Consider the following 26,754-nt stretch of genomic DNA (forward strand, 5'->3'; position numbering starts at 1 on the left):
GATCAATCGTGACGGGTGTCACAACTTCAGGGAATTGTGTGCTCAGTCCTGCAGGCTCTGTCTTGATATTTCCGATCCTGTCAGGTTCCTACCGGTTATTGTTGACCCTCTGACTAGCTCTTGTGTAAGAGTTGTTGTTCGAAAAAAAAAAAAAAAAAAACTAATGATCAACCAGCCTGCTATCAAATCTCTATGTCCAGAACACTTGCAAACAGACTGATAAGCAATTTAATTGAGGCCGAAAGAGTTGATTGGAAGCTGGTTATTTCCAATAAAGACTTATGAGTATTATGTTTGTATTGTTTCTAAATCAGTTGATGAAGGTTATCTTTACAACCTCTCTGTACATCGTGTTAAAAATATTGCAGTTTGCGTATCATAACAATTTGAGAAATTAAATTGATAATGCTAAACAACGGGAGCAAAAACAAACAATGCAGGAGTAATAGGTTGGTAAATTTATTAATATAATCTTTCACTTAGATCAAATGATACGTTTCTTTACATCTTTACATTTGGATTTTACATAGCAAAACCTAACTTTCTTTCTTTTTTTTAATCCATCCATCCATCCATTATCTTCTTACACCCTTGTCCCTCAGTGGGGTCGGGAGGGTTCCTGGTGCCCATCTCCAGCTAACGTTCCGGGCGAGAGGCGTGGTACACCCTGGACAGGTCGCCAGTCTGTCACAGGGCTCTTTTTTTTAATCCAAAACATTTTTACCAGTCCCAACAAATCTATAAATTCTCTAAAAGCATTTTTAAATCCTTTCTGTCTGAGTCAGCTGTCGGATCAGGACACTTTTACCCCTGTGTCCTGCGCTTGCCAGATCACTCCGAGTAGCTTAGCTGTGCAGGATCCTTTGTACTTACACTGTCGTCCCAGGCAGAATGAATTAAATCAGGGAGAGTCTCCAAACATCGGCTGCGTTTGAAGAGGGTTAACATGACGGGGGGAGTCGACATGACGTCAGTGTGGATTCAATTGCTTTCGTCACTGAAATCTCTGCCTGTGCTCTGTTTGGCGGTGATCCTGGCACAATTTCAAAATACAGATCAGCAAATATCAAACATAAATCTGCTCTTATTTTATTTATTTATTTTTTTAAATAAACCACCCCATTTCATTATTGCAGTAATGTAGGATTATCTGAGTAAGTTCATTGACATGTCTTTCAAATGACCTCTGTCCTCCTGTGCCTTATTATGAGCTCCTAAAGGAGCCTTTTCATGAACGTTTCTCTATTATATGAAGGTATTTTGTGTTAAATGTTAGCCTGCAGTCTTTGTCAGACTTATAAAATCTACTTAGACTAACTGCAGACTTCACTTTCACCGGGAGGTTAGTTTCTTTTTACATTAGCATGCATAAGAGAAACAGGGCCTTTGCAGGGTTACAGTACAAGGAGCAGAAACAAACATGCAAGTATACAGTCGCTTCCAAATGTATTCATACCTCTTTGCCCGTGCTTTGTCATGTCACAACCCCAGACTTCGATATGATTTATTATTTTTTTCACAAAATAATTTTTCACTTCATAATTAAGTAAGAGGAAATTTGATTTTCAATCTGTTTTTAAAGAAATATATAGGGAATAACAACCAGTTGCATTCAATCCCCTTTATTTTGATACTACTAAATAAATCCAGTCTAACTAATTGCCTTAATTGGTCACCATATACATTTGTTAAAATAAATAAACATTCAGTCTGAAACTGAACAGGTCCAGAGTTTCTAGTTGTGACACACTAAACTATATTCAAGGGGTGTGAATACTTTTGATAGCACTGCAGCAGCTATCTGTTTGAATCCCCAGATCCAGAGATCCCTAAACCCTTTTAGCTTATTAATTAGCTGGTGCATACAGCTTTAGTTACTGGTACCGATAAAAAAAAGCAATAATATTATCTAAAGCTCCCCTACATTAGGCTATAAGCAGGTGATGAAATTCCCTGGACTCTGTTTTACTGGATGCGATCAAGCCAGTAGAGAGTTGAGGATGTTTGTTGGGTAGAAGTATTGCAGTTGTGCCCATTTGGCTACTTGTTGACAGACGGGGATGTTTTGACGGGAAAAGCAGATATAGTGTTTATGCAGAAAAAGCATTTCAGTCAGAAGATAGCATCTGGAAAAGGATGTAATGTGCTCATGAATCTGTGCAATTAAAGCATTTTTTTTATGACTTGCATTGTTTTCGTATCACATACACTGGCAATGTTGACACTTTTCAAATAGACGTAAACTAAAGAAACTTTGCTCTTTTTTTTAACTTTTACCTCATTTCTTTACAATCAGACTAAAAATTGGCAATTTTATGGCTTTTTTAAGAAGCTATGTGTAAATTGTGCTCCTGTTTGGTGGCCTTTTCTATTATGCCTTGTGTTGTCAGTTGTGCTGGCAGTAGTCGGGCCCCTGGTTGGCAACATCATGAGCTTCTTTCGCAGACATTTTCAGAATGTGGAAACTACCACACAGTATCAATAATAATGAAAAAAATAATTACCAAACACTTTTTTTTTGTTTGTTCAAGTAGACCCTGTTTCATACTTTGATGTTTTGGTATTTCAGTATAACGTATTTCATTGTAAATATGCCCACTATTAAAAGGTAATATGGAGACGATTTGCACCAAGAAAGTGGATAAAACTGAATGAAGCCCATGCAGTCTGCTGAAAGATTTCACTTGTCAGATGTGTTGTTAAAATATGTCCTGTCAAGTTCTTTTTTTTTCCAGGCAAAAAGAGGGCAGGATGTATCCATGGGGTCCTGAGGATTTATAAGTGGGTGAAGAGTTGAACAAGTTCAAATAACTTTTAGGTACACAGGGCGTCCAGGGAATAACAAGAGGAAGGGTGTGCATGATTTATCCCTCCTCCTCAAGTTTGCTGGACTAGCTTGTTACCGATGGCTGCTCTGACCCCTCCTCCTCATCCAAACTCTTTTCTCCTTCTCGAGACTTTTTCCTCCTCTTGTTACCTAGAAACAGAGGAGAACATGGTAATCTGGCACAGCCGGTTGACATACCTGTATTCTCCAGACGCCGCAGCTGAGATTAAGCATAATATTCCATTTTTCCATCCGACTCAAACTAGGGTGAACTCAGCCGAAGCCAAAAATGACTAAATTATTTCAGAAAAAATGAGTCACAAATCTGTGCCAGCAAGAACAGCTGCATTTGGAGGAGCTGCTCGACAGGAAGTAGTGGGCTGCTTTTCAGGGACACCACACGTAATCTGTTGCTAGGAGACGCTCGGGACTATTGCTGCGGCTGACAGAAAAGTTCAGGCACATCTGACAGCGTGTGTGGGTGAGCTGTGGCACCGGCGCTCACGACAAACCGCTCACTCACTCAGTTTACGCAGGAGCTTCTTTCCGATGTTCTCCTCTGAGCTGGACAGGGACAGGGAGCTGATGAAGGGGGAGGTGGACGGCTCCGTAGGCACATCTGCAACAAACATGAGAGATTTCCTCATTAAATAAAATCTCACACAGGTGGGGAAAAAAATGCTCAAAATTACTTTAACTTAAAGAAGTAGGCATGCACGAGTATTACACATACCAAGTATGTATTGGGTATATTAGTGGAAGTAGCTGTACCACCTCCACTAATGTTACTTGGGTAACACATGGGTAAAACTTTTAATACAGTTTTAAAAAATGGAAAATGGTATCAGACCCTGAAGTAGTTAACTGAACTTATATACCCCGTTTCAACCATGCTGACTAATCAACTTTGTTTTTTTTTAAGCTGCAATCACAAATCTGAAGGTCAGTTTGCAATTTATTCTTGAGTTTCTTGCTCAGTCGTTCACCAAAATGGTGGTAGGGGAACCTGGAATCGCTCCAACAACGTTCCAGTTATGCAGACCTTTCCCATTGAACCACAGCCAATACTAAATTGGCGACCCTTAAAAAGTATATTAAAATAATTGTCAATTTTTTTTTCCTTATTTATTTTCAAAGTGAACAATTTAAACAATAACCTTTCTCCATCTGGAGCTGCTGCTTACGGCTAGTTTGGAGCGAACGGCCGAATGCGTACGGATGGAGCAGATGACGTGCAGACCACAGAGGGCAGCTGCAGCTGCAGCTGATGGGTAAGGTAAGTGCAGCTTTATGGATGAACCGGAAAATAAATTTCCTGCCATCCGGGTCGCAACAAACGGGTGGTGGAGCACTTCGTGGCGGAACATAGCTGGTGTGTGTTTTTCTCCGTGTGACGAAGAAGCCAACTCCAGTTGTACGCATGGACACAAATAAATGGCTGGGTAAAGTGAGAGTTTATCTAATAAGCTGACTTAAGATGAATTCATAAACCATAAACTGTAGTATGGACATTTTTAAGAAGTGTCTTTGTGAACCTGCTGCATTTTTTTTTTAGATTTTTTGGAAAAATGTCCAGGTTAACTTAAAAAGTGAGCTATTATTGTTACAAGTTAATTTTATAAACTACAAAAAAGTAATTGTAGGAATGCCAAATATGAGTATTTGGGTAGATGTTGATATCTGATATCGATACTACTGTTAAGGCAGTATTTCATCTAATCAATTTTTTTTTATTGACTTACTTGATAAATCTTCAGAATGATCGATAGATTACTCGATTACTAAAATAACAATTTACAACAATCTTAGTGCTAACTGGTCTTAAATGTACATTTTCCGATGTACTTAATTGCACTGACTGAGGCATTTCAAAGATAAAGCACAACCAATGCTTTTTTATCCCCTCACTCAACCTAAAAATCACGGGGTTCAAAATAAACCATTTACACATACAGATTTTGAAAAGCAGCCTCTGACGGTCAGCAGCCCGCTCACCATTGTCAGCAGAACTTTCGGGTCGGTCCTCATGGATGTAAGGAATCTCATCCATGCGAAGGAACACTGTGTCATTTGGACTCCTCTGCCCATCAGATTTACTGCCTGTTTGGAGGGAAAATAAAAGAAAAGAGATGCCAGTAAAGCTGCAGGTTGTTTTAAACTCTGCCTGTAGAGGGAGGTAAAGAACCTACCATTTACCATTTAATGTACTTTTGTATAGTCCAGTCAAATATTAAATATAAGAGCAAAAGATTTAGGATTAGAGACTAAAATTTCCATCAGAGAGAGATTTGTAGAAACTAACTGGCTCAGGCAACAAAACATAGAGATTTGGGGTCCATGGCCTGGAAACTCCCCAGATCTTAAACCCATTGAAAACTTGTGGTCAATCATCAAGAGACGGGTGGACAAACAAAAACCTAGGAATTCTGACAAAATGCAAGCATTGATTGTGCAAGAATGGACTGCTATCAGTCAGGATTTGGTCCAGAAGTTGATTGAGAGCATGCCAGGGAGAATTGCAGAGGTCCTGAAGAAGAGGGGTCAACACTGCAAATATTGACTTGCTGCATTAACTCCTTCTACCTGTCAATAAAAGCTTTTGTTACTCATAATATGATTGAAATTGTATTTCTGTATGTGATGAAAACATCTGACATACACACATGAAAACCAGAGGGCAGCAGATCATGTGAAAATATAATATTTGTGTCATTCTCAAAACTTTTGGCCATGACTGTAGGAATCAATTGCATCACTTTTATTTTTAATGGCAAATTACATGTAGATTAATACTTCTTTTTATCTTTTCGCAAGAGTTTGTCCTTTTTCTTTCTAGTTTATGTTGACTTAATGTTTAACTTTATGTATTTCTTGCTCGAAGTGCAATATTTTCTACTTCGCTCCTCAATTTCAATATGAATATGGCTGTAGGAATAAACTTGCCTAGCCTAAAAATATATTAGGCTAAGCAAGCCTAATATATTAGTGGAGGTATAATAATATATTAATGGAGGTAAAGATACCTCCATTATCTTTACTTCCTACCTTTTTTTTTGTCTGAGTTAAATCATTGCAACGTAAGCGGGCGAGGAACTCACGAACAATGCGGTTTCTCTCGTTGAGCTGGGAGGTGCTGTGAAGGCCACCGTACGGATGGAGGTGTGCAAAGCGCGCCAGCCCCAGTCGAGTGTGTGTGCTCATTAGTGGCAGAGCGATGCTGTTTGAGCGAGCCTCCGGGCCCGGGGGTCTCCCTTTAATGTCAGGATCCACGGCATCGGGGGTCTGAGGCGTGCTGTCCATCCGGGTGGCTGTCAGTGCGTTCTGGTAATGGTTCTTGCTGATCTGCGCCATGCGGAGAACAGCTATTATCATTATGTTTGCATGCATGGCTGCCTGTACGTACTCTCGAGCCAAGCCATTGACTGAAATCGGGACCATATTTCCAGAACAAGAAGATTGGGTTAAAAGAGAGGGCATGTCCGCCACATGAAGCCAATATGGTCCTGCTTGAACTGGAGCTCAATTATCCTTGGTGATTAGGGGAAAGAGGCTGTGGGGAGGAAAGACTGAGGGACAGGATGTCTGCGTTAAGTCAAAATCCACGATTAGGACGTATCAAAGGCAAATTCTGCAAGCAGGGAGGCAGTGCACATTATTCAAAATTTAGGGGAGCTTAAAAATGTGGTTTCTTGCTCATGATCCTAAGTTATTACCCTTAATGTACAGGAAATTAGAGATTTAATTGAGGATATAATGAAGGGAAAATTGAGATTTATTTTAGCGAATAGTAATAGTGTTTATTTTCTTGTGTTTCTGTGTTTTGCTCAAAAGCCCTCGGACCTTGATGATCTGCAGGTCTGTGAGTTGTCGCACTGAGTAGTCTGGTAAATAGGCCCCTCCGCCCAGCGTGAGCTGCCCCACGCTGCCCCCGCTCAGTAACGAGTCCCACTGGTTCAGGCCGCTGCTTCGGGAGCTGTATCTGTGGGCTGCAAAGAAACGCAGAAGATATGCATATAAACCGCGTCCTGTTTTCATGCTCTGACCTGAGTTTGTGCACAAGCAACTCCGATCCATCCATTGATTGTCCTCGGCAGCGTTACACTCTAGACAGATCGCCAGTCCATCGCGGGGCAATGAAATGAGAATTTTAAAATAATTTAGAAATATATATTCATATTTCAATGCAAATAATACCTAGACCCTTCTCTTGGTATTTGTTGAGAGCACTGAAACTGCCAGTCTCTGTCTACCGAAAATATTCAAACTCTCAACATATTCATCCTTCCAGAACACATTCCCATACTTTAGGGAGAAAACACTGCCACAAAATGATACTGCTACCAACCTTTTGTAGATTTCTATTTCAGATTGCATTGTTGAGGCTACCTGCCCGATTATGATTGGTCTCCTCCTCCGACTCTTTTGGCAGACAGACTCAGGAACTCCTGCAGAGTGATTGAGGTTCATTGTTTTTAAGCTTTTAAATCCTGCTGAAATACTCCTGCATCTGTGCATTTTGCCTGTGGTGTCTGTCTGCCATGCTACCGGAACGTTTTCTCAACGTTTTCTTAGCTTTTACATTTTTAAACAGCTGAACATAAGGGAAATTCTGGTCCAAGAAATATCTATTTGCATCAGTTTGTGATTTTTTAAGGATACACAATGCTTAAATTTAGTTAGCAGGCAATGTTTCCAATGCCTTAGTCATTGGAAACATTTTGTCAAGTTCATATCAAGGAAGCGAGTCAGTCAAGCAAACACAAGAAAAACTGAAGATGCGTCTCGGTTTGGACGTTATCCACCAGCATGTGCTTAAGTGAGAAGTTTTTAACGCATAATCTCCTAACATAGTACTTTTTAATATTTAGTAGGAGCTTACAAATAGTATTAGGCACAACTTGAGGATCAGACATTTAAAATGAGCTCAAAACCTCCACAAGAGATCAGAGGGAGAGCGTCTGTACGGCAGGATTTCTGCTTGCTTCGCAAGTCTTAGCTGGATTTCATATAATCTTCTGCAGGTCATGTCCTTCCACTGGGAAATTCTCTAAAAACACTTCCCTTAATTACTTTCTTCCCACGGCTCCTGCTGCAGCTTCTGCGGCCTGACAGACGCTGGGTGGCATTAGGACAGGAAAAACATCCTCTGCTATTGCCGCAGTCTTTTGCCACAGTCTGCTTTCTGCTGCTTTTATTATCGCTGTGGCAGCAGGTTCTCTGGAACATGTTACTTACCAGTTGGCAGTGGCGGGATTAGCGCTGGCATGCCGTAGTAGGAAAAGGCTCCATTTTCAAACCGGAGCGCTTCCTTTCCTATCTCCACCTCCACACGTCCCTGCATCAACAAAACATCTATGTAGATTAGGCCAACGCAGTTCGTTTTCGTGTGGTGACGGTTTATATTAGTCAGCTGGCTGCGGCTAGCGGGGAAGTGAACGTCACCTGCAGAATGAGGATGAAGTAGTCAACTGGTTTGTTTCTCTGATAAAGATAGTGTTGAGGAGCGTGTTTGTCCTTGGGGTCAAACTTCAGCTCCTGCACGACACTCGGGTGTTTGATGAGGCGCAGCAGGATCTTGTCCGACAGGTGACACAACCTGAACGGCTCCACTTCTGCAAAGCAAATTCAGGCAACTGCACGTAAAAGCAAGAGGCAAATACTTGGTTTTAAGCATCTTTTCTTATTTTTTTTGCTGCGTTAATTATTACCTGTGGCTAAGAAACGGTGCGTGGCGAGCAGCAGCTGGGGAGAAATCTTCACCTTCAGCTCATTTTCTCCTAGCTTGAAGATAGAGAAATCCTGTTGCTTTCTCTCGTGGTGGGACACTCGTCTCTTGGTCCGATTGTCAGCTGCGAATCATAAATTAGCAGCATGTTTTTAAAAAAGTTCGCAGCCTACGTTGCGGATTTGTCGAGAGGCGTTTGCACAAAGCACCGCAAGAAAAACTGTATAACATTTACATCTGTTGCTTCTAAAAGCGGGAGTTTTTTTGGTGCTTCAGCCGTAGAAGCATTTCTCATGGTAGCAGCAGTGAAGCCTGGGTTAGATATGAATTGAAGTGTGTTTGGCATTTAAAGGCCTCGCTGTCAAGAGCTTTTCCAGCCAATTAAAAATGAGCGGATTATGGTGGCTTATCACTGAGCCGGGGTCATTTATTTGCACTAATTAATTATGTATCAGAAGGGAGCAGGAGAACTCAGGCAGGGGGGGGGGATGGAATCAATCATTTGATTAGCAAATTTAGGGGTTGTGGAGAAGTGGAGGGTCCAGTCATGAAAATATCATGAGCTTGAATTTAATGACCCTCTGAGAGTGACCCATTGTTTCATGAATGCCTATAAAAGCAGTCTGCATTCCCACGTGATTTATTGGATGAGCCTGTAGTCACGAAAGTGATTGTAACTCAAAGACTGGTTTGGGGGATGAAAAGGTTGCAACAGTAACTTCAACCAAGGCGTGCAAAACATTTTTTCCTAAAAAATGTTCATACATTTCATACAACTTGAAGTAAATGAAGAGCAACCCACGTTCCACTCCTGTCTGCTAAGAAAGGTCAACGAGTCTCTTTTTCCACTGCAGTTATCTGAGGGCATCGCCAGAACTTTACACCACAACCTGCCTGGATATTGGAGCTGACCTTGTCCATTTCTTTGTGACCCACATCTTCTGATAGTTACTTTTAGCAAGATGATACACCTTGTCATAGAGCTGTCATTTGGAATTGGCTTTCTGAGCCAAACAATGAGTCCTCTGTCCTCTGACGGCTTCCACAGTTACCAGATTTCAATCTAATAGTCTATTCAGGACTTGGTGGAGTCGGAGATTGGCACCACAGGTATGCAGAAAACAAATCTGCAGCAGCTGCAACATGCTGCCGTGCCAACATAGACCAGACACTTAGAAAGGATTTTGCCACCTTGTTGTTGAATCTAATGTCACAAAGTTTTGAGGCAGACGTGGCCCAGCCTGTTACTAGCGATGTGTCTAATGAAAACGCGAGGGGGGAATATTTTTCATATGAGAAGTGGGAACAATAAAACAGCACTAATAACACTGTAGTAACTGTGAACCTGAAAGTGTTTCTCTACGTACTGTACAGGTCTGTCTCATCCACAATCTCAGACTTGATGATTTCTTCGATCACATCCTCCAGCGTTACAATGCCCATCACTTCGTAGAAAGGGTCCCCCTCGCCTTCGCTGTTCACCCGCTGCACCACGGCCAGGTGAGACTTGCCTGCATTCATCAAAAATAAATAAATAAATAACAGAGGGAAACGTTTTCAGAAAGTGAAGCCGAGCTAAAAACTGCTCATGCAATGGGGCTGGTGAGGCAGCGTCACTGGATTAAAAATAGCTCTCAGTCAACAGCCTCCAACTGGTCAAGATGAAAATCAACACAGACTGTCGAGACAACAAGAGCATGTAAGAAGGGAATGTACTTTAATCTACTTTAGAGGTCGAGTTTTGAATAAATTCAGCACCAGGCCCGTGTTTACGTGTTCTCAGGCTGGACAGGCGATCTGTCCGGAGACATTTTGGCAGTTTGTAAGACCTCAACCCCCTTATGTAAAACGCTGAGATTACACAATCTGACTGTCTGATGATGCCTGCATCTGTCAAATTAACCGCCTTTGCTGCTGTCACCTCTGCGAACACAATGCATGGGTGCTGTGTGCACTCATGAGCAAACCTCCTACTCCAAACCCCCCACTCACAACCAGCCTGCGAGACACAGTGACACAACTGGCCTGCAGCGTCCCTGCGTCTGCAAACCGAATGTGACAAGAACTCAATGTTGCCACAACCTTTGAACATCACGAGGAGAAAAAATCAGGACAAATGTCAAAGAGGCAACAATTTCTCATGTTTTTTAGTTTCTTTTTTTTTATATGCTGCTACTTCAGTGTAGATATTCAAACTTTTATGTGTATTTCTTTGAAAAAAAAAAAGTCGGCTCGGTAACTACTAATGTTACCTAACCAATTTTACAACGTTATTTGGACACAGATTTCATGAAATAGTCTCCAGTCTTACTTAGAAGCTCAAACTGCAGCAGACAGGCTGATTTAGGGGATCGCTGCCAGAGGATAAAATGAATGCTTTAATCCAGTCCAACAAGAGGGGGAAAAAAAAAAAAAAATCAGGTTGACTGACAGGAAGCCATCTTCACACATCAGACTGTGGCCGTGTGAGATTAGCTGAGACAGCGAGGCTGCTCTCAGAGCTCAGGTCAGCGTGTCTGAAGAGCGCAGGTGATGCAGAGGAGGGTTTGTTCTCAGCAGCTGATGTTCCCAGGAACCGCATTACATCATTCACGTGTTACATAATACTCTTGCAGAGCGACACACACTCGGCATGCTCACGCACGCAGACACACATGCCCGGGGTGAAAATGGGTCCTCCGTGAATGTTCTTTTCACAAATGCTTCTGCTCCAGCAGTTTCCCCGACTCCTGCAGACTATTTTGGAAAATCATCTGTTCTTTTAGGTTGTGCATTTTTTTTTGATACATTTTCTGCAAAATAACACCTATAAAGAGAAGGAAATGCTTCAAAAGGTTTACGGATGTGTGCAAATTAAAACAATTTACAGAAAAATGTTTTAGTTTAAACTAAGTTTTGTATATCTCTAAGCTGTATTTGGTCTAACAGAGTTTCAGTTGTTTTATGTATTAAAATCATTCATGCTTGAAAAATCTCCTGATAAAAGTCAAACGTTTAATGAAGCAAAGTAACAGCAAAGCCACAGGAAAAGTTCAACTGAAAGTAAATAAAATCTAATGATGATTTATGCACTGATGGATTAGTAGTAGAAATATAAAATATACTGCTCAAAAAAATAAAGGGAACACTTAAACAACACAATATAACTCCAAGTAAATCAAACTTCTGTTAAATAAAACTGTCCACTTAGGAAGCAACAACACTGATTGACAACGGGGACCCTCGTCGGGTCAGTCAGTGTTGCTTCCTAAGTGGACAGTTTGATTTCACAGAAGTTTGATTTACTTGGAGTTATATTGTGTTGTTTAAGTGTTCCCTTTATTTTTTTGAGCAGTGTTTTCTTAATTTGCTGTTTACTTTAGTTGGTTAATAAATAGTTTTGTGGGAATGCTTCTTGCTAACACATTTTGGAATCCAGTGTCTTTTACTCTTATGAATACCTTTGAAAACTTTAGTATTTAAATCATACATTTATGTTTTACTGCTTTTTGCCCCAGTTAATTTTTTTTTTTACTATTTTAAACTTTTAAATGGAAATGTTCTTATTCAACAAATACTTATTCCAACCCCCCCCCCCCCCCCCCCAAAAAAAAAAACAGTATAATTTTGAAGAATTGTTGGAAACTGGGTTATCTGATGCAATACGTTGGACTTACTTAGAGAAATCTCTTTTAATCTACTGTCATTAACTTATCCAGATTGTTCTACATTTAATAGGGATTGGCTATATATTGTATGTAACTCAGTCTGAAGATGACTTCTTGATTGAGATGGATTTATTGACTAATCTAACCTGAATTTGAACTGAAATGGTTTCCATATAATTTGTTTCACCCCTAATCCATAAATCTTTTCTGTGTTGTAAGTGTCAGGCTTACAAGTTTTAGTGAAAGCAATCCCCCTAACTGGGCTGTTGGGGTCGTTAATGGGTCTTTTAGGGTCACATAAATCACTTCCCCAAGCCCACACTTCACCTGGTTCAAGGTTTCGTCAGCAGAAGTCCAGTTTCTTTTTAAGTAGTTAGATTATGAATTGAACCTGTTTGTAAAGTGCCTAGACATGACATCTGTTGAAAGTTGGTGCTTGAACTGAGTTCAGCTTAAGTTTACATTATGTAGATATGTTTAAAATCGCAAAACATCTGACGTAGAAGTCAAACCCATCTAGAGTTCATTTAACTGTGACAGACACATTACATAAACTGTTATTCAGGACTGGTACAACTAACTTAAATGCATTCACTTACGTTCAGCATCAAAAGTTATCAAATCTCAAACTGCAACGTTTACCAGAGAAAACAGAGAGTTGTTGTTTTCTGAGGAACAATCAAACACACCGTCCTTGTCTCATGATGGCATTGCTAAAGTTTTGAAGTTCTGGTGGCAACAAACTATCAGCAGCAGACGCAACGCTGATCTGCAACGAAATATACTTTGAATCTTTCAGTCATGCGTTTTCTAGCCTTCCCACCCTAATGCAGCACTTGTTGCAGTCTACATCTGGTTGTCAAGCAGGTTTTAAATATAGAGAACTACATAATTTACTCATGATTGGCCTGATGATGCAGCCTAACTGTCAAGACTTGTCTTAATTTAAAATAACTGCAGTGTTTAATGCAAACACCAATAACATGGAAAGGCAAGTTTATTTGCACTGACAAATTTAAATAAAAAAATCTACCTTAAACTATATTTTACTTGCAAAGTTTCAAGTTTTCATTAGGTGCCGTTGTTTCTGAATATAGTCGGCTATTTTTGTAACAATTTTTAATGTATTAAAGATTTAAACATGGTGCTGAGACTGAAACTGAACATACCTACTGCTTAACTTGTGAAGCTAAGAGGAAACAACAAAGAAAAGTTAAAGTTCCTGCAGACGTCTATTCATGCTGTCCTCACTTATGCTTTTTTAAATTGCTGATGACATTTTCATTCTCCGCTCAAAGCAACATCCCGTCCCCTGCTCAGCGAGACATCCTTACGGCTTCCAGCCAAGCTTCCTGAACAGCGGGAAGTGTTAATCCTTGAGAGAACAGAGAGAAGCTGGAGAGAAGAAGAGCAAAAGGTTGCGGCTGAATTTTTCATGAAAGGATTTTAAAAGCACAGTGGGTTAAAATTTAAGCATACTATAGACATATAAAGGTGAATCTGGACTTTGCCTTCCATAACTCTGACATTCACACAACCTGAATCATCACAGGTCATAGGTCAACCAGTGGGGTCATCATGTAAATGTTGAGTTCACCTCTTGCCCTTCTGTGTTACAAACTGTCAAAACTGGATGGTGTCATCAATCAAAATGTTGAACTCTGTTAAACTAAAACAGACTTAAAGTGTAAGGCAAATGGTTTCATATCGTTTGAACTTTTTTCAGATTACAGCCACAAATTGTATTGCATATTATTTGGGTTTTATGTGACAGACAGACCAACACAAAATAATGCGTCACTACGCAGGAAGTAATATGCATGGTTTTCTAGCTTCCAAATAAAAACCTGATGTGTGGAACAAACATGTAAGTAGCTCTACAAAGTCAACACTTTGTAGAATCACAACAGTTTGCTGTAATTATAGCTTCAAATTCAGCTGTACTGCAAAGGCAGATTCTCAATTTTGAGTTATATGCATTTACCTATAACATCGTGTCCTATCAGGTTAAGCTTATAGGCCCAAAGGTTCAATTTTGGTAACATCTTCCACAGAGATACCTTTGCTGACTTGTTGACTTGTTGACTTTCTTTTTGAGTAATGCTTTTCCAGACCTGCCTGTCAGCTTTGGGGACAGCCAGGTAGGTTTGAAGTTGTGCTATACTTTTTCCATTTTCAGATGACTGATTAAGCAACGCTTTGTGAGACGGTCAAAGGTCAAACTTCTCCATACTTTTGCCCCTGCCCTGCCTGGTGTGTTCCTTGGTCTTTATGAAGCTGTTTATGTTATCCAACAGATATGCAAACCCTCTCACAGAACAGGGGGCAAAAAGATCCAGGAGTGCCACATTTTCTCAGATTTTTATTAGAATTTTTTTTAGAACCTGTTTGTCTTTCACACAAAATCCCAATGAAGTATATTGCAGTTAGTGTCTGCAGAGTTCAAAGGGTATCAATAATTTTGCAAGGCGCTTCAAAATTGTAATCCTTATATAACAGTTGTGCCTGTAGCTTCTCATTGTCTACATTTGATTTGATGCTGAAAGTGGAGCAGCATGAATTGCTTTCTCCAAAGCGCTGATTCTAAACGCTCGGTGTTATTTTCAAGACTGACTGGAGTCCTAAGACATGTTTGCTTCAAAGTGAACAGATGCTGTCAGAGGCAACGTGTCACTATCAACCACCATTGATATTTTTTTAGGCAATGGATCTGAGTCACAGAAATATGATGAAATTACAGGACAGTGAAGTTTACATTTTATTAAACTTATTTTGGACTGTTGAAAACGTGTGTCTGTTTGCTTTTGTTGCAGGCAAATGTTACAAATCAGCACATTTTACCACCATACAAAAGTTGTGCCACCCTTGAGGCAACACCTTCCATCAAGCATTTATGTTGTCTATTGTCTATCAAAAAGTTTATTACATGACTATCTATCTCTGTTTTACACCAGTGGCAATGGCAAATGTAATTACCAAAAAGTTCCACTTCTGTCCTCTTATTCCGCTAAATGTTTTCCCAAAAGTCTTGTGGATCATCAAATTAATTTTTGGCAAATGGTGAAATGATTCATTTTGCTCAGCACTGGTTTTGGTCATTGCAAGTGTCTTTTGGAAATGTGTTTTGTCCAGTTTCCTTCTCATTGTTGAATCATTAATTTAGACTGCTCATTAAAAAAATAGCTTATCATTTCATTATGTTTACTAAGGCTATGTTTGTCCGATATTAACATTTGTTTGATGATTATAAAAATTTAAGTGCAAGCAGAAACAAATCTGTGGAGGGGAAATGGTCTTTACATAGCATTGTAGACGAGTGGGGCTTTTATTATTGTGAAAAGAGGACAACAAAAATGAGGAAAGCAGCAAGATGTGTTTCAGAAGGTTGTTTTGAGAAAATGACTTATAGCAAGAATTTGAGTGGGGCTGCACAGTGGCGCAGTTGGTAGAGCTGTTGTCTTGCAACAGCTCTACCAACTGCGCGCTACCTAACCCTAACCCTTGCAGAAGATTCTGGGTTCGATTCCGGGCCCGGGTCTTTCTGCATGGAGTTTCCATGTTCTCCCTGTGTATGCGTGGGTTTTCTCCAGGTACTCCGGTTTCCTCCGACAGTCCAAAAACATGACTGTCAGGTTAATTGGCCTCTCCAAATTGCCCCTAGGTGTGAGTGTGTGTGTGTGTGTGTGTGTGCATGATTGTTTGTCCTGTGTGCCTCTGTGTTGCCCTGCAGCAGACTGGCGACCTGTCCAGGGTGACCCCGCCTCTTGCCCAGAACGTTAGCTGGAGATAGGCACCAGCAACCCTCCCAACCCCACTAAGGGACAAGGGTGTAAAGAAAATGGATGGATGGAAGAATTTAAGTGGTTCTTAGTATTTTCTAACCTCTGGCTGAACCATATCCACATTCTCACATTTCACATATGGCTTTCTATGTTCTGGGGATCAAAGTGATTTTTTGGCAGATCCACTTTAAACCAATGAACTGATTTACTTCTGCAGGGAAAATGTAGTTTTTAACTGCATGTCACTTCAAAGCACAGTTAATTCCTAGGTGGCAGAATGTCTTCCTGAGATTGCTCCAAACCATGTGGCGCCTCAAGCACTTAACACTGACTTCTCACTCATAAGTCACGCGATTTCTGGACATGTGAAAACACAAGACATAAGGGGAGGTTTGCAGACTATTTCCACAGACAAGACCTCTTTCGGGGTCTTAAAGTTGGGTTACCTCTCTTGAATTCCTCCAGCATCACATCTAGCTTGGTGTCACTGAAGACGCAGTGCATGGGATGCTTGTAGAACTGCGTGATTGTTTTCAAGGGAGTGCAATCGTCCGGATCCACGAAGGCCAAGTCTTTGACGAAAAGGATGTCCACAATGTTGGACCTGTCGTTCTCGTAGACCGGAATTCGGGTGAAGCCGCTCTGCATCACGTCGGACATGGTGCAAAAGTCCAGGACTGCGTCTGATGATAGCATGTAGCAGTCTGTCAGAGGGGTCAAGACATCCTCCACGGTTTTGGTCCTCAACTCCAGGGCTCCCTGGATGATGTTCAGCTCCTCCTTGACCAGATCATGATATGGATCCGTGACGCGCAGCATGGCCACCAGCTTCTCCCTGGTGTAAAAGCTGCTGATTTCCTGGTGCAGCATGATGTCCAGGATCTTGGACACCGGGTATGCAATGGGGAAGAAAATTAGCATCAGCAAACGGGTAGCGCACAGAGTCTTGGAGGCGATGGCGAGGCTGTGCCTGGACGCAACGGAGTGGGGTAATATTTCTCCGATAAAGAAGATCCCCAAAGTGCAGGAGGTAGTCGAGAGTGCGGTCATTCCCAAAATCTGGCACATCCACACCACAAAACACGTATTTGTGAGGACGTTGCCCAGCACCACAGTGCAGAGGATGTAGTTCCCATGTTTACGCACGGATTCTATTTTCCGTGCGTATTTCTGCTCCTTTTCTGTGCCGCTGTTCTGCAGGACCCGCAGCTCCACGGGGTCAAGAGCCAGCATGCTGATGTTCAGCCCGCTGCACAGGGCAGATAGCGCTAATAAAACCACAGAGACTCCCGCTTGGAGCCAAACATCTGGCTCTGGAGGTCTCTCCACCACAGCCAGCCAGAAGTCTTTGGTCCTGAAGTGCTTCCATTTCACTCCGTCAAACGCACACATGGAGTAGTATTTGATCACCTCATCTTTGCGCAAGTCTTTGGCCAGCAACTCAAGCAGAACAGAGTTGTGACTTGAGGTGGACCTGAAGGAGCCCAGCAGTTCTATGTCGGAGCTCCGGGAGCTCTCCTCCTCACACGGGTCCCCCTTGGAGCGGAGTGCCCTCTCCGCATCCTTGCTGCCGCCGCTCGGCTCCTCTATGAAGGCGATCCACGGAGCTGCAGGTGCGGCGTCAGGTCTCCCGCTGATGTTCGCGCCGTTAGGATGCTCGGAGTAGTAAACCCTCAGCGTGAAGCGAGCCCCCTCGGTCGCCCTCAAAATCCCGTCCTGCACGGACAGATCCCCGCTCTGAGTGTCTTCGGGGCGAACGCCGAGCAGCGCCACGGCCGGGGCTGGCAGAGAGGAGAGGGTCACGGTGAGAAAGATGAGGGAGAGCCGGCGCGGATGCAGGATGCAGCAGAGCGCATCCGCAGCATCCACAGCCATGGTGCTGAATGAACTGAAGGACGTAGGAGAAGTAGGTCACGTGGTGTGCGGATGGGATGGATGGAGCAGCTGGTATGTTGCAGAGGGAGACAGAAGGGGGGGATTCAGGGAGGGGAGGGAGGGAGGGAGGGGAGGCTGAAACATAAATGACCAATTCTGACGTATGCTCGGCTTGCTTTCTGCCGCTTTTCCAAAAATAGAAAGGGAGAAGCCCTGACATAAATAATGGACGCGATACAGCACTTAGCCTGAAACTGGGCTGCGCTGCCGAACAAAAAAAAAATTATTGTTGGCGAAGAATTTTAAGGAAGAATGCAAAGACAAAAAAAAAAAAAGAAAAATGTTGCAGCAACAAAGCATGTGTATTTAAAAATGCTATCTTACACTGTAAACTATACATGCTGCCACCACTAGATGGCAGTATTTCTCCTTGTTTAGATTTGACCCGCTACAAAATTTGTAGACAAAATTTGCTTACTAGAGTTCAAGTTCAAACTCGAGGCGTGTTTGATTTAAATCTAAAAGCTTCATGTGTTTGACATAAATCAATGCTTTAAAATGCGGAAAGTTTGCTCATAACGAATAAGGGCGCAGAAGGAAGAAACATTCATTTTGTATCTTGTAAGTTCATTACATCGTCAGAATCTTTATTATAACTGTTTTATTAGATGGCGAGCAGAACAAGCACAAATGTCAGGATCATAATTATTGGCATCTAAGTTTAACAGGAGTGCCAAACATACCAGTTTAAATGTATGAAAAATAGCAGTTGTTATTCTTAGCAATTATTCAGTTAGATGTGATGGCTTTACTTCGAACATGTTCAGACAGTACGCTTAAATGCTTGTATACCATATAAATGTATCAAAAAAGCAGCAAAAACAAAACAAACAAAAAAAGAAGAAACATCTTAGCTTTTTTTTTTTTTTTAAGCCAACTCATTCTCCTCTACATCAAAATTGATCTGTTCTCTTCCTACTTCTATCTCAACTCAAACCTCATACTCATAGGCAGCTCTATTTTCAAATATGCCAATGAACACAGTCATGGAAATGCACGCAATTATATCATATAAATCAACTGGAGACGAAAACTATTTAAATGTTCTCCTGTCTGCACTACTAGAAAATCAAAACCATGCTCAAAATGAAATGCTTTTCGGACTGGTTCTTGTTAGGAAGAGGCTCTGTCTCTGTAAAAATCCAGGAAAACAAAAACTTGTGGTTTGCTCGGAACCAGCGCCGTTTAATATAAATATTATCCAGGTACTATGATGAGATTTGAGTTACTATAACACGTAAATTTTATTACTTCTGAGTTTTAAAATAATGTCCGCGTACATTTTGCAAGCAGTGTCTATTTATTTATTTATTCCGTTCATATAGTGATGAACAAAAGTGAAGTTTTCAGCCTCTTGAGCTCCGCGGAGAGAGAAAAAAAAAACGAAAGGTGTTCTTTAAAGCTCCATATCATCCTAATCGGCTTCTTATCATGGTCTAGATTTTTTGGGTACATTTATTTATTGGGTCTGGATTTAAATGAGAGTAAGGAAGAAATGAGTGTCTCTTGGGATTAATCGGTGGATCACCGGCAGGATACGGTGTCACCAGATTGCAGGTATTCCCGGTTGTAATGTCTTTGACAACTTGTTCAACGCAAAAAAAAAAACAAAAAAAAAATATGGAGGGACTGGTCTGCACAGGAAATAGAACTCACCCCCCCCCTCCCCACCCCCCCCCCCCCAAAAAAAAAAAAGAAAGAAAAAAAAACGAGAGGGGGGAAAAAAACCTGTAAAAATCACGGACCATGAGGGCTATTCGTGAAAATAGTAGTAAAAAATCTGCACATTTTCCGTGTAAACGTCCTGAATGTCCTTTATAAATACTAGAGGAGACACATCCATACCCAAGTGTACAAAAATGTCATACAGCAAATTTATACAAAAAGCATTTGCTTTATATGTACTAATAAATGCGCGTGTGCTTATCTTACGGTGTGAGACAGCAGAAGATCCCAGGGAAGAAATTAGGTCGACTTTCTTTCTTTTCTTCTTCTTCTTCTTTTGCACAACAATTTTGTAGCAGCATATTACAACAAATCGGAGTGCTATGGTGGAAATATTCCGTAACTTTCTCGATCGGGATTGTTTTATTGTTGTCTGCTTCACAGAATGAATGAATGAGTTCAGCCAATGAGAACAGAAGAACCCCAGCCATTCTCCGAGGTTCCCAAAGCAGATTCCTATCTAGGAAAAGGAAATCCACCTCGAAGAATAAGATTGTGCAGAATCTAAATGCCCTCCTCAGGCCCTCGAGCATAAGCTTTCTTTTACTAGCAGCCACTTGGAGGCAGATTTAAAACCTTGGAAAGGGTCGAACAGATGAGAGCTTTTTTTTGTTTTGTTTATAATGTGTTTTGAAAGCTGACAGTTGAAACAGAGCTGATGAATAAGCAGCTCCTGTGTGTGACAATAAGCTTACACCGTCTGGCCTTTGCTTTTCTGCAGATCCTTTATGCGTCTGAGCTCGTAAAAGGCCGGTTAGATGAAAAATAACATTTGTTTTTCTGGGTCGTAGTTATGTTATTATCTCATATACGACAGAAATAGATTACTTGCACCTGCATGAACTGTTTGACGACTTTAATACATTTTTTTTTTTTTTACAAAAACTCACTCTGCTTTTTTTTTTTTTTTTCCTCTTTCAAATAATATCTACAGGACTATATGGAACAGATGAAATACATTTGTTTTTAGAGCTAAAGTGTGAACTTGGGGTTTCAAAAAAAAAAAAAAAAGCTGATGTACTACATTTTGCTCATTCTTCATCTCACCTTTGACAGACATGATCTCAAACGACACGAGTGTTAGAACCTGGCGCGCTGTTGAGAGACAACTTGGTGTGTTTTTCCTACTCGCCTCATGCAAAATCTAAGCAACGTTTATATTCAGACTTTCATAGTTCTGTTGTTTTGTTGTTGTTGTTTTTTAGTTCCTTTTGAATGTTTCTGTGGTGAGCCAATTGCTCATGTTTCCATCTCCAAATATAATCCCAAAAAATAAGCGGTCAGTTTTAGCTCAGTGCTTTTTTTTTTGCTTTTTTTTTCAAAACTACTTGGAACTCTTCAATCAACATGAAATATGTTAGTGACAAGATTGTTCAGATCTGCGTTTCTTCTTTTGTAAAAGGAGATTCTTGTGGGTTTTAAAAGTTGTTTTTAACGTCCCATTTGAAATGTGCAAAGACTACACCAGTTCTTAGGATATATATGTGTAACTTTATGGAGGGTGAGATGTGAAGAGATCGTTAGCAGATTTCAAGTAATTCTGAGTTTGGGTTAATTTGCGCAACAAGTCATTTCACACATGTTCTAGCAACTTTTTAAAATGAATCTATACTGAAAGGTTACGCGTCTATATTAATAAATGTCCCAGATTACTTTACTTTGGAGGCAGAAATTATTTTTAACTTACATTAATAGCAATGAAGTCGCGCGTTGATTTGTGATTTAGCCTGATTGATATGACTAAATATCGTAAATATGCGTGCAGGTCAGAACAGTCAAGAATAATTTTTATACACAATTGCCCCAGTTTAATCCATACATTTAGAATAAATGAATGTATCTTGTTCGACAAATTGTTCATAATTTAAATAAAACTTTATTGAACTCTGAAAACTACATTTGAGTTTAGGGTGGTTTTGGAAAAAATCAAAGTTGCTTTATTTTACAGGGAAGCCCCAATGTGTAGTTAGTAGGAAAACCCTGGTGAACAGTCAGTATGTAGAAAATAATGCGTCTTTTATTCCCACTTGTACCTCACATGAGGTTGGAAACTAAACTTCTTTTTTAGTCTTATACTTCAGAGAACCAAGAGGGGCGGTGCTGCTGCTTCTCCTCCTCCCAGTTTTCAGCTCCCATAGCCGGGAAGGCTGGCTCGGGGCGTGCGCTCTTGCTGGCAGCTCCCAAAAATACGCAGAGGGGGCGGGGGGCAGAAGGGGTGAGAACACCAGACAGGAAGACTGATTCAGATCGATGAGACCGAAGTAAAGAACCGCCATCGCACTTTGAGGCTTAAAACTGTTATTTTTCGTTCAGTCTTCAAGCCCCATTACGCACACTGATCCCCTCTCTCTGACACCGAGAAGATGCCCAAGTGTTCACCCTGTGCGTCCCCCTGGTCCTCCCTGTGGCTGACATCTTTTGTTATTTTGGTGGTGCAGTCGGTAATCTCTTCCTCGTACTCTTCCTCCTCCACGTATCAGAGAAACACAGCTGGCGGGAAGCGACCAGGCTTCTTGGGGAGGACGCTGGTTCTCCTGGATGTCAACACCCGCAGTCCGATCAGAGTCCTCAACGACAACTTCTTATCGCTGCAGCTGGATCCCGCGATCATCAGAGACGGCTGGCTGGACTTTCTGAGGTAGAACGTTCTCCATCAGTTACTAACCTGTATGACTGACTGCCTCTGAAATGTAGAACACTGATAAGTCCACTTCTGAAATACTTGGTGTTTTTTTGGAGGGGGGGGTATTTTTGTATGTTTATTACGAAGGCAGCCACGTTGTCTCAACTGTCATGGAGTGATCAGGCACGTTTTCTCTTTAAAAAAAAAAAAGTAGATTCAAACTAATATTAGACAATAGAGAGCCGACGAGCGGACAACTAGCTAATAGGCCTACTTACAATTAAAACTTGTGTCCTCGTTTCTACACAGCACCCACGGTAATATTGTGCTACTAAGTATATGGAAAAATGTCCCTATATACTACAGTAGCACCATAATTATTTATCGCTTGCTGTAAAAAAAAAAGTTAATATTACACACACACACGCACGCACGCACGCACGCATACACACACACACACACACACACACACACACACATATATATATATATATATATATATATATATATATATATATATATATATATATATATATATATATATATATATATATATATATATATATATATATATATATATATATATATATATATATATATACTGCTAACATAAACATTTTATAAAGACTGTTCTATAATGAGTTTTGTGAAATTTGCTCCCTTTAACCTTGTGAGAAAAATGATTAAGGCGTTTTCTTTTATTATTTTGAGTTGCTGGCTTCAAATATTCGCAGCATAATTCGTATATTAGTCTATCATTTCACACGGTCACGCTTACAGCTGCTGTCCCTATTGTGGAAACTAAATCTACAGCTTGATTTAGGTTGAGTAAAACCTTTAGGCAGAAGTGCTTTAAGATTCGTAAGTATACATATATCTTACAATTCCGTGACCTAGAAATAAATAAACTTTATTACTTTTGCTGCACCCGCCGTTTCCCCCTCGAAACTGTTCCTGAATTTGATTAAAGTCAGCGGGTTAGTCTCTGCTTTAAAAACAAAATCAGGATAAAGAAGAATAAAACATGTTAGGTCTAATCTTAGATTTGGCCTCTGCGTGTTTCTGTCCTTCCTGCCTCAAGTTTCCTATCCTTTACCTGCTCCGCTAAGTAACTTGAATTGCATATGGAAGATGTCATCGTCTACTTATTAGTCTACAAGAAAGAGTTAAAAAGTTTTGTGGCACACAATACAAAAGGCCTACGGTGACGTAAAGTTGCCATCAAAGTCATAAAGCTTATTTTTTCCACGCCTGTTTAATTTTCTATGTCTTTGTTTTGTTGGACAAGAAAATGATAACAAAAATAAATAAATAAATAAAAATGCTGATATGTTTTTGCTTCTCTATTATGCCGTAATTAAAAACTGCCTACCGGAACTTGTGACAAATTTCTTCTCCAGTAAGTTTTTCTTTCTTTCTTTCTTTTTTATTTTATTTAATCCTTTTGTTTCCCTCTCGTGTCTCCGTAGCTCCAGGCGGCTTGTGACCCTGGCGCGCGGCCTGTCTCCTGCCTTTCTGCGCTTCGGCGGAAAGCGAACCGACTTCCTGCAGTTCAACAACCAGAAGAATCTTGCCAAGTTCAGGGGCCCTGGTCCGGACTACTACTTGAAGAATTACGAGGACGGTAATTAGACGCGGCGTTTCTCTTTTCGCCTTAGTCTGACGTTATGTTTGTGTCAGAAAAAAGATAATGGCGTCGCCGTCTATTGTGTCTTGTCTCAGATTTTGTTCTGGCAAAAATACATCTAAGAACAAACGGCATAATATTTACTTTACCCTCACTGATGGCTGACCTGGCATTTATAGTAAATATAGTTTCATATAAGTAGGTGCCAGTTTAGCTGAGACACGTCACTTCAAACGAATGTAAAAGAGGAAAAGAGAAGGAAAAAAAACTAGACGGTGATGGATGGATTTATTCCCATTCACGCTCACTCCTTGATTAAATTAATGCTAGTGCAACAGTCCTTGAACGAGCCCCTGTGAGCCAAGCATAATTCTAATTTTATGTAAGAAAATAAAATACCTACATTGTGCGGGCGACCTATTATAAGTTTTAAAACAGCGCCTATTCGTTTTGAAAATTACATTGGATATTTTGGAGCTAGTTTCCAAAGCTACGGTCGGGACTTAGCTCTGGGTTATGAAACACAACAAAGGGACTTAAAAATATCGTGAATATCCTGTTATTGATTTATTTTGTGACAAAAATGATAAATAAATATAAAATGTGCCATGGTTATTTAAGATTTTTGTGTTTTGCTTCTCATTTTGAATTTGGAAATATTGCTAAAATCCATTATAGCTGCCCTTTAAAAATATAATTATATCAACAGCAATAATACAATTAAAGCTCTGCTGGAGATGTGCTTCCTTAGAGTTTTATTGCTTTAAATTGCAGTAAAAGTGACCTGTGGTGTTTTTGACTTATTAGTTTATTTGGTCACTGGGTACATAAATTTGTAAATTCCTCTGGTTTACTGAATACAGTAAAATTGTTGTAAGGTGGTGTTTATAACAGTTCAAGATTTGAATATCAACTTCCCACATAGGGGTGCAGCTTTATTAGCAACGTTTGTATCCTTGAACGAGCAAAAGTTTGGATCATGAGTTTCTGTGGGTCAGAAGCAGAAATATTTGGGAATCGCTATTCTACAGCATTTGTAACTCTTGAACAGTATCGCCAAACGATACGTTTACAAAGGAATTAAGCTAACTAAGTAAATTTTTACACAATGCTAACATTTAATTTTTAACAAAAACAAAAACTCAACAGAAAAAGAACACATAAGTCTTAATTATGTTTTTGCGTGTGTGTGTGTGGCAGATATAGTTCGCAGTGACATTGCACTGGACAAACAGAAAGGCTGCAAACTTGCCCACCATCCTGACATCATGCTGGAGCTGCAGAGAGAGAAGGCTGCCACCACTCAGCTCGTCCTACTGAAAGAGCAGCTGTCCAACATCTACAGCAACATTACAATAACAGGTAGGAGATCAAACACACAAACTCCCCTGCGTTTTGGACACCTACTCTTATGCCAACATCTCCTGGATTCTTTAGCACTCACATGCTGTCTAAGGTATGCAAGAGTAAACCTTCAGCTTTTAGAATGACAAATGCAATTTCTGAAACAGGAATGTGGGGACGGTTGAGGTGCTGTAGCAGAGGCTTGTATACAGTGCATTGACATAGTCACTTGTAACACTTAACGCAGTCTGCTGAAGAAATTGTGGGAGCCCTGATTTTGGGTGGGCTGCATACCATTTAATGTGATTTAGACACATTCCAGCAGGGAACTATAGAAAATGATTTATAGTTATAAGTATTTATTTGTACTCTTTATACTTTTAGGCAGTTTTTGTGTAGGCTATGTGGACCTTTCACTGATTGATAAGTATTTAATACTATGCAGCTGAATAAAAATTAGACTGGTATGCTAAAGTTGTCTTCTCTGTTGCACTCTCGCTTCTTATCCTCCCTACCATCTTGAAAAGTCATGGGTGGGAGATTATTTTTTTGTTTTGTTTTGTTTTGTTTAGGCAGGATTTTTATTTCAAAACAGAAACCCACCCTCAGATTGAGTCCCTAAAGCCAAAGAGCCGTAGAAAAATAATTTTGAACTTTGGAAATGACTGGCAACTGTGTGTTAGAGAATACATTAATTTAGTTCTGTATTCAAGCCAAAATCCTTTCTGCAAAACCCCACTTTGCCACGGATCCAGCGCCATATGAAATATTTGGCCATGTGTTTTAAAAAGGAATTGATGAATTACAGAAAACAAACCTTCTAACCCAACCTCAAGTGAACCAAGTTGTAAGACACATTTTTGGTCAGTACAAGCGCAGAACCGGTGGCCTCGCATCAGTTCGCCTGCACTGTATTTGTCATGCTCTATGATGGTTCTGCTGTTCTGGGGCAAAATGACCTTCTGTGTGTTGCTGCAAAAATTGTAATGGGAGATATTAGCAACATAGATCAGATGTGTGTTTTTAAATAGTCTCAAGTGCACCAAAGAAAACATGGCCAGGTAGTATTCATCAAAGTAGGCAAATACAGTAAGAATTCAGACCTGCTTTAAAGAGAAGTCTTTTCACAAGTTTAGCTCAGGAGTCAAACTGTAGTGCATTTATTTTTTAGTGTTACTAATCTGTTGACACCCCTCCCGACCCCACTGAGGGAAAAAGGGTGCAAGAAAATGGATGGATGGATGGATAATCTGTTGACGCGAACTTTGATATTCTGGTCTTTAATTCTGTCACAACCTACCTTGAGACTTATTGTTCCCAGTAATTTCAGTTGTTTTATACTTTTTGCAAATTAAATATTTTTATCAAGAGACATTGCGCTAGCAGTGACAATGTACATGTGGTCTTCTTTAAAGTCATGGCAGTTGGTCCGGTTAGTTTCTTTAGTGCAGGTTATCAGTTTTTGTCCTTATTCTTGCTAAATAATATTTGCATAGAGCTGCAAAAGCTTTCAAAAAAG

General features: G+C 40.4%; 2 protein-coding genes across 3 annotated transcripts in view; one reads left to right on the forward strand and one right to left on the reverse strand.

Moving 5' to 3' along the window:
* Nucleotides 1-443: 443 nt before the first annotated feature.
* On the reverse strand, nucleotides 444-17,959 carry cnnm1 (cyclin and CBS domain divalent metal cation transport mediator 1). 2 transcript variants are annotated; one of them, XM_008429640.3, is made up of 10 exons: nucleotides 16,428-17,959; nucleotides 9,920-10,063; nucleotides 8,536-8,676; nucleotides 8,270-8,439; nucleotides 8,063-8,162; nucleotides 6,668-6,930; nucleotides 5,926-6,169; nucleotides 4,823-4,927; nucleotides 3,351-3,446; nucleotides 444-2,977 (listed from the first exon to the last, which is right to left on the reverse strand). In XM_008429640.3, the coding sequence occupies exons 1-10, from the start codon at nucleotides 17,854-17,856 to the stop codon at nucleotides 2,892-2,894; spliced, it is 2,778 nt and encodes a 925-aa protein (XP_008427862.1). In that variant the 5' UTR covers nucleotides 17,857-17,959; the 3' UTR covers nucleotides 444-2,891. The 2 variants fall into 2 exon arrangements, with proteins under 2 accessions (XP_008427862.1, XP_008427863.1); XM_008429641.3 differs by having other exon boundaries at nucleotides 6,668-6,813; nucleotides 16,428-17,958.
* A 3,462-nt stretch (nucleotides 17,960-21,421) lies between these two features.
* The window catches only part of hpse2 (heparanase 2), a 74,949-nt gene continuing 69,616 nt past the window's right edge, over nucleotides 21,422-26,754 (forward strand). Inside the window, exons 1-3 of the mRNA XM_008429643.3 lie at nucleotides 21,422-22,279; nucleotides 23,734-23,888; nucleotides 25,092-25,253. Coding sequence (XP_008427865.2) covers nucleotides 22,005-22,279; nucleotides 23,734-23,888; nucleotides 25,092-25,253 — 592 coding nt within the window. The 5' untranslated portion in view covers nucleotides 21,422-22,004. The remainder of the gene's footprint in view (nucleotides 22,280-23,733; nucleotides 23,889-25,091; nucleotides 25,254-26,754) is intronic.

This window comes from Poecilia reticulata, chromosome 15, assembly GCF_904066995.2.
Source record: "Poecilia reticulata chromosome 15, P_reticulata-male-v2, whole genome shotgun sequence".
NCBI classification, from domain to species: Eukaryota; Metazoa; Chordata; class Actinopteri; order Cyprinodontiformes; family Poeciliidae; genus Poecilia; species Poecilia reticulata.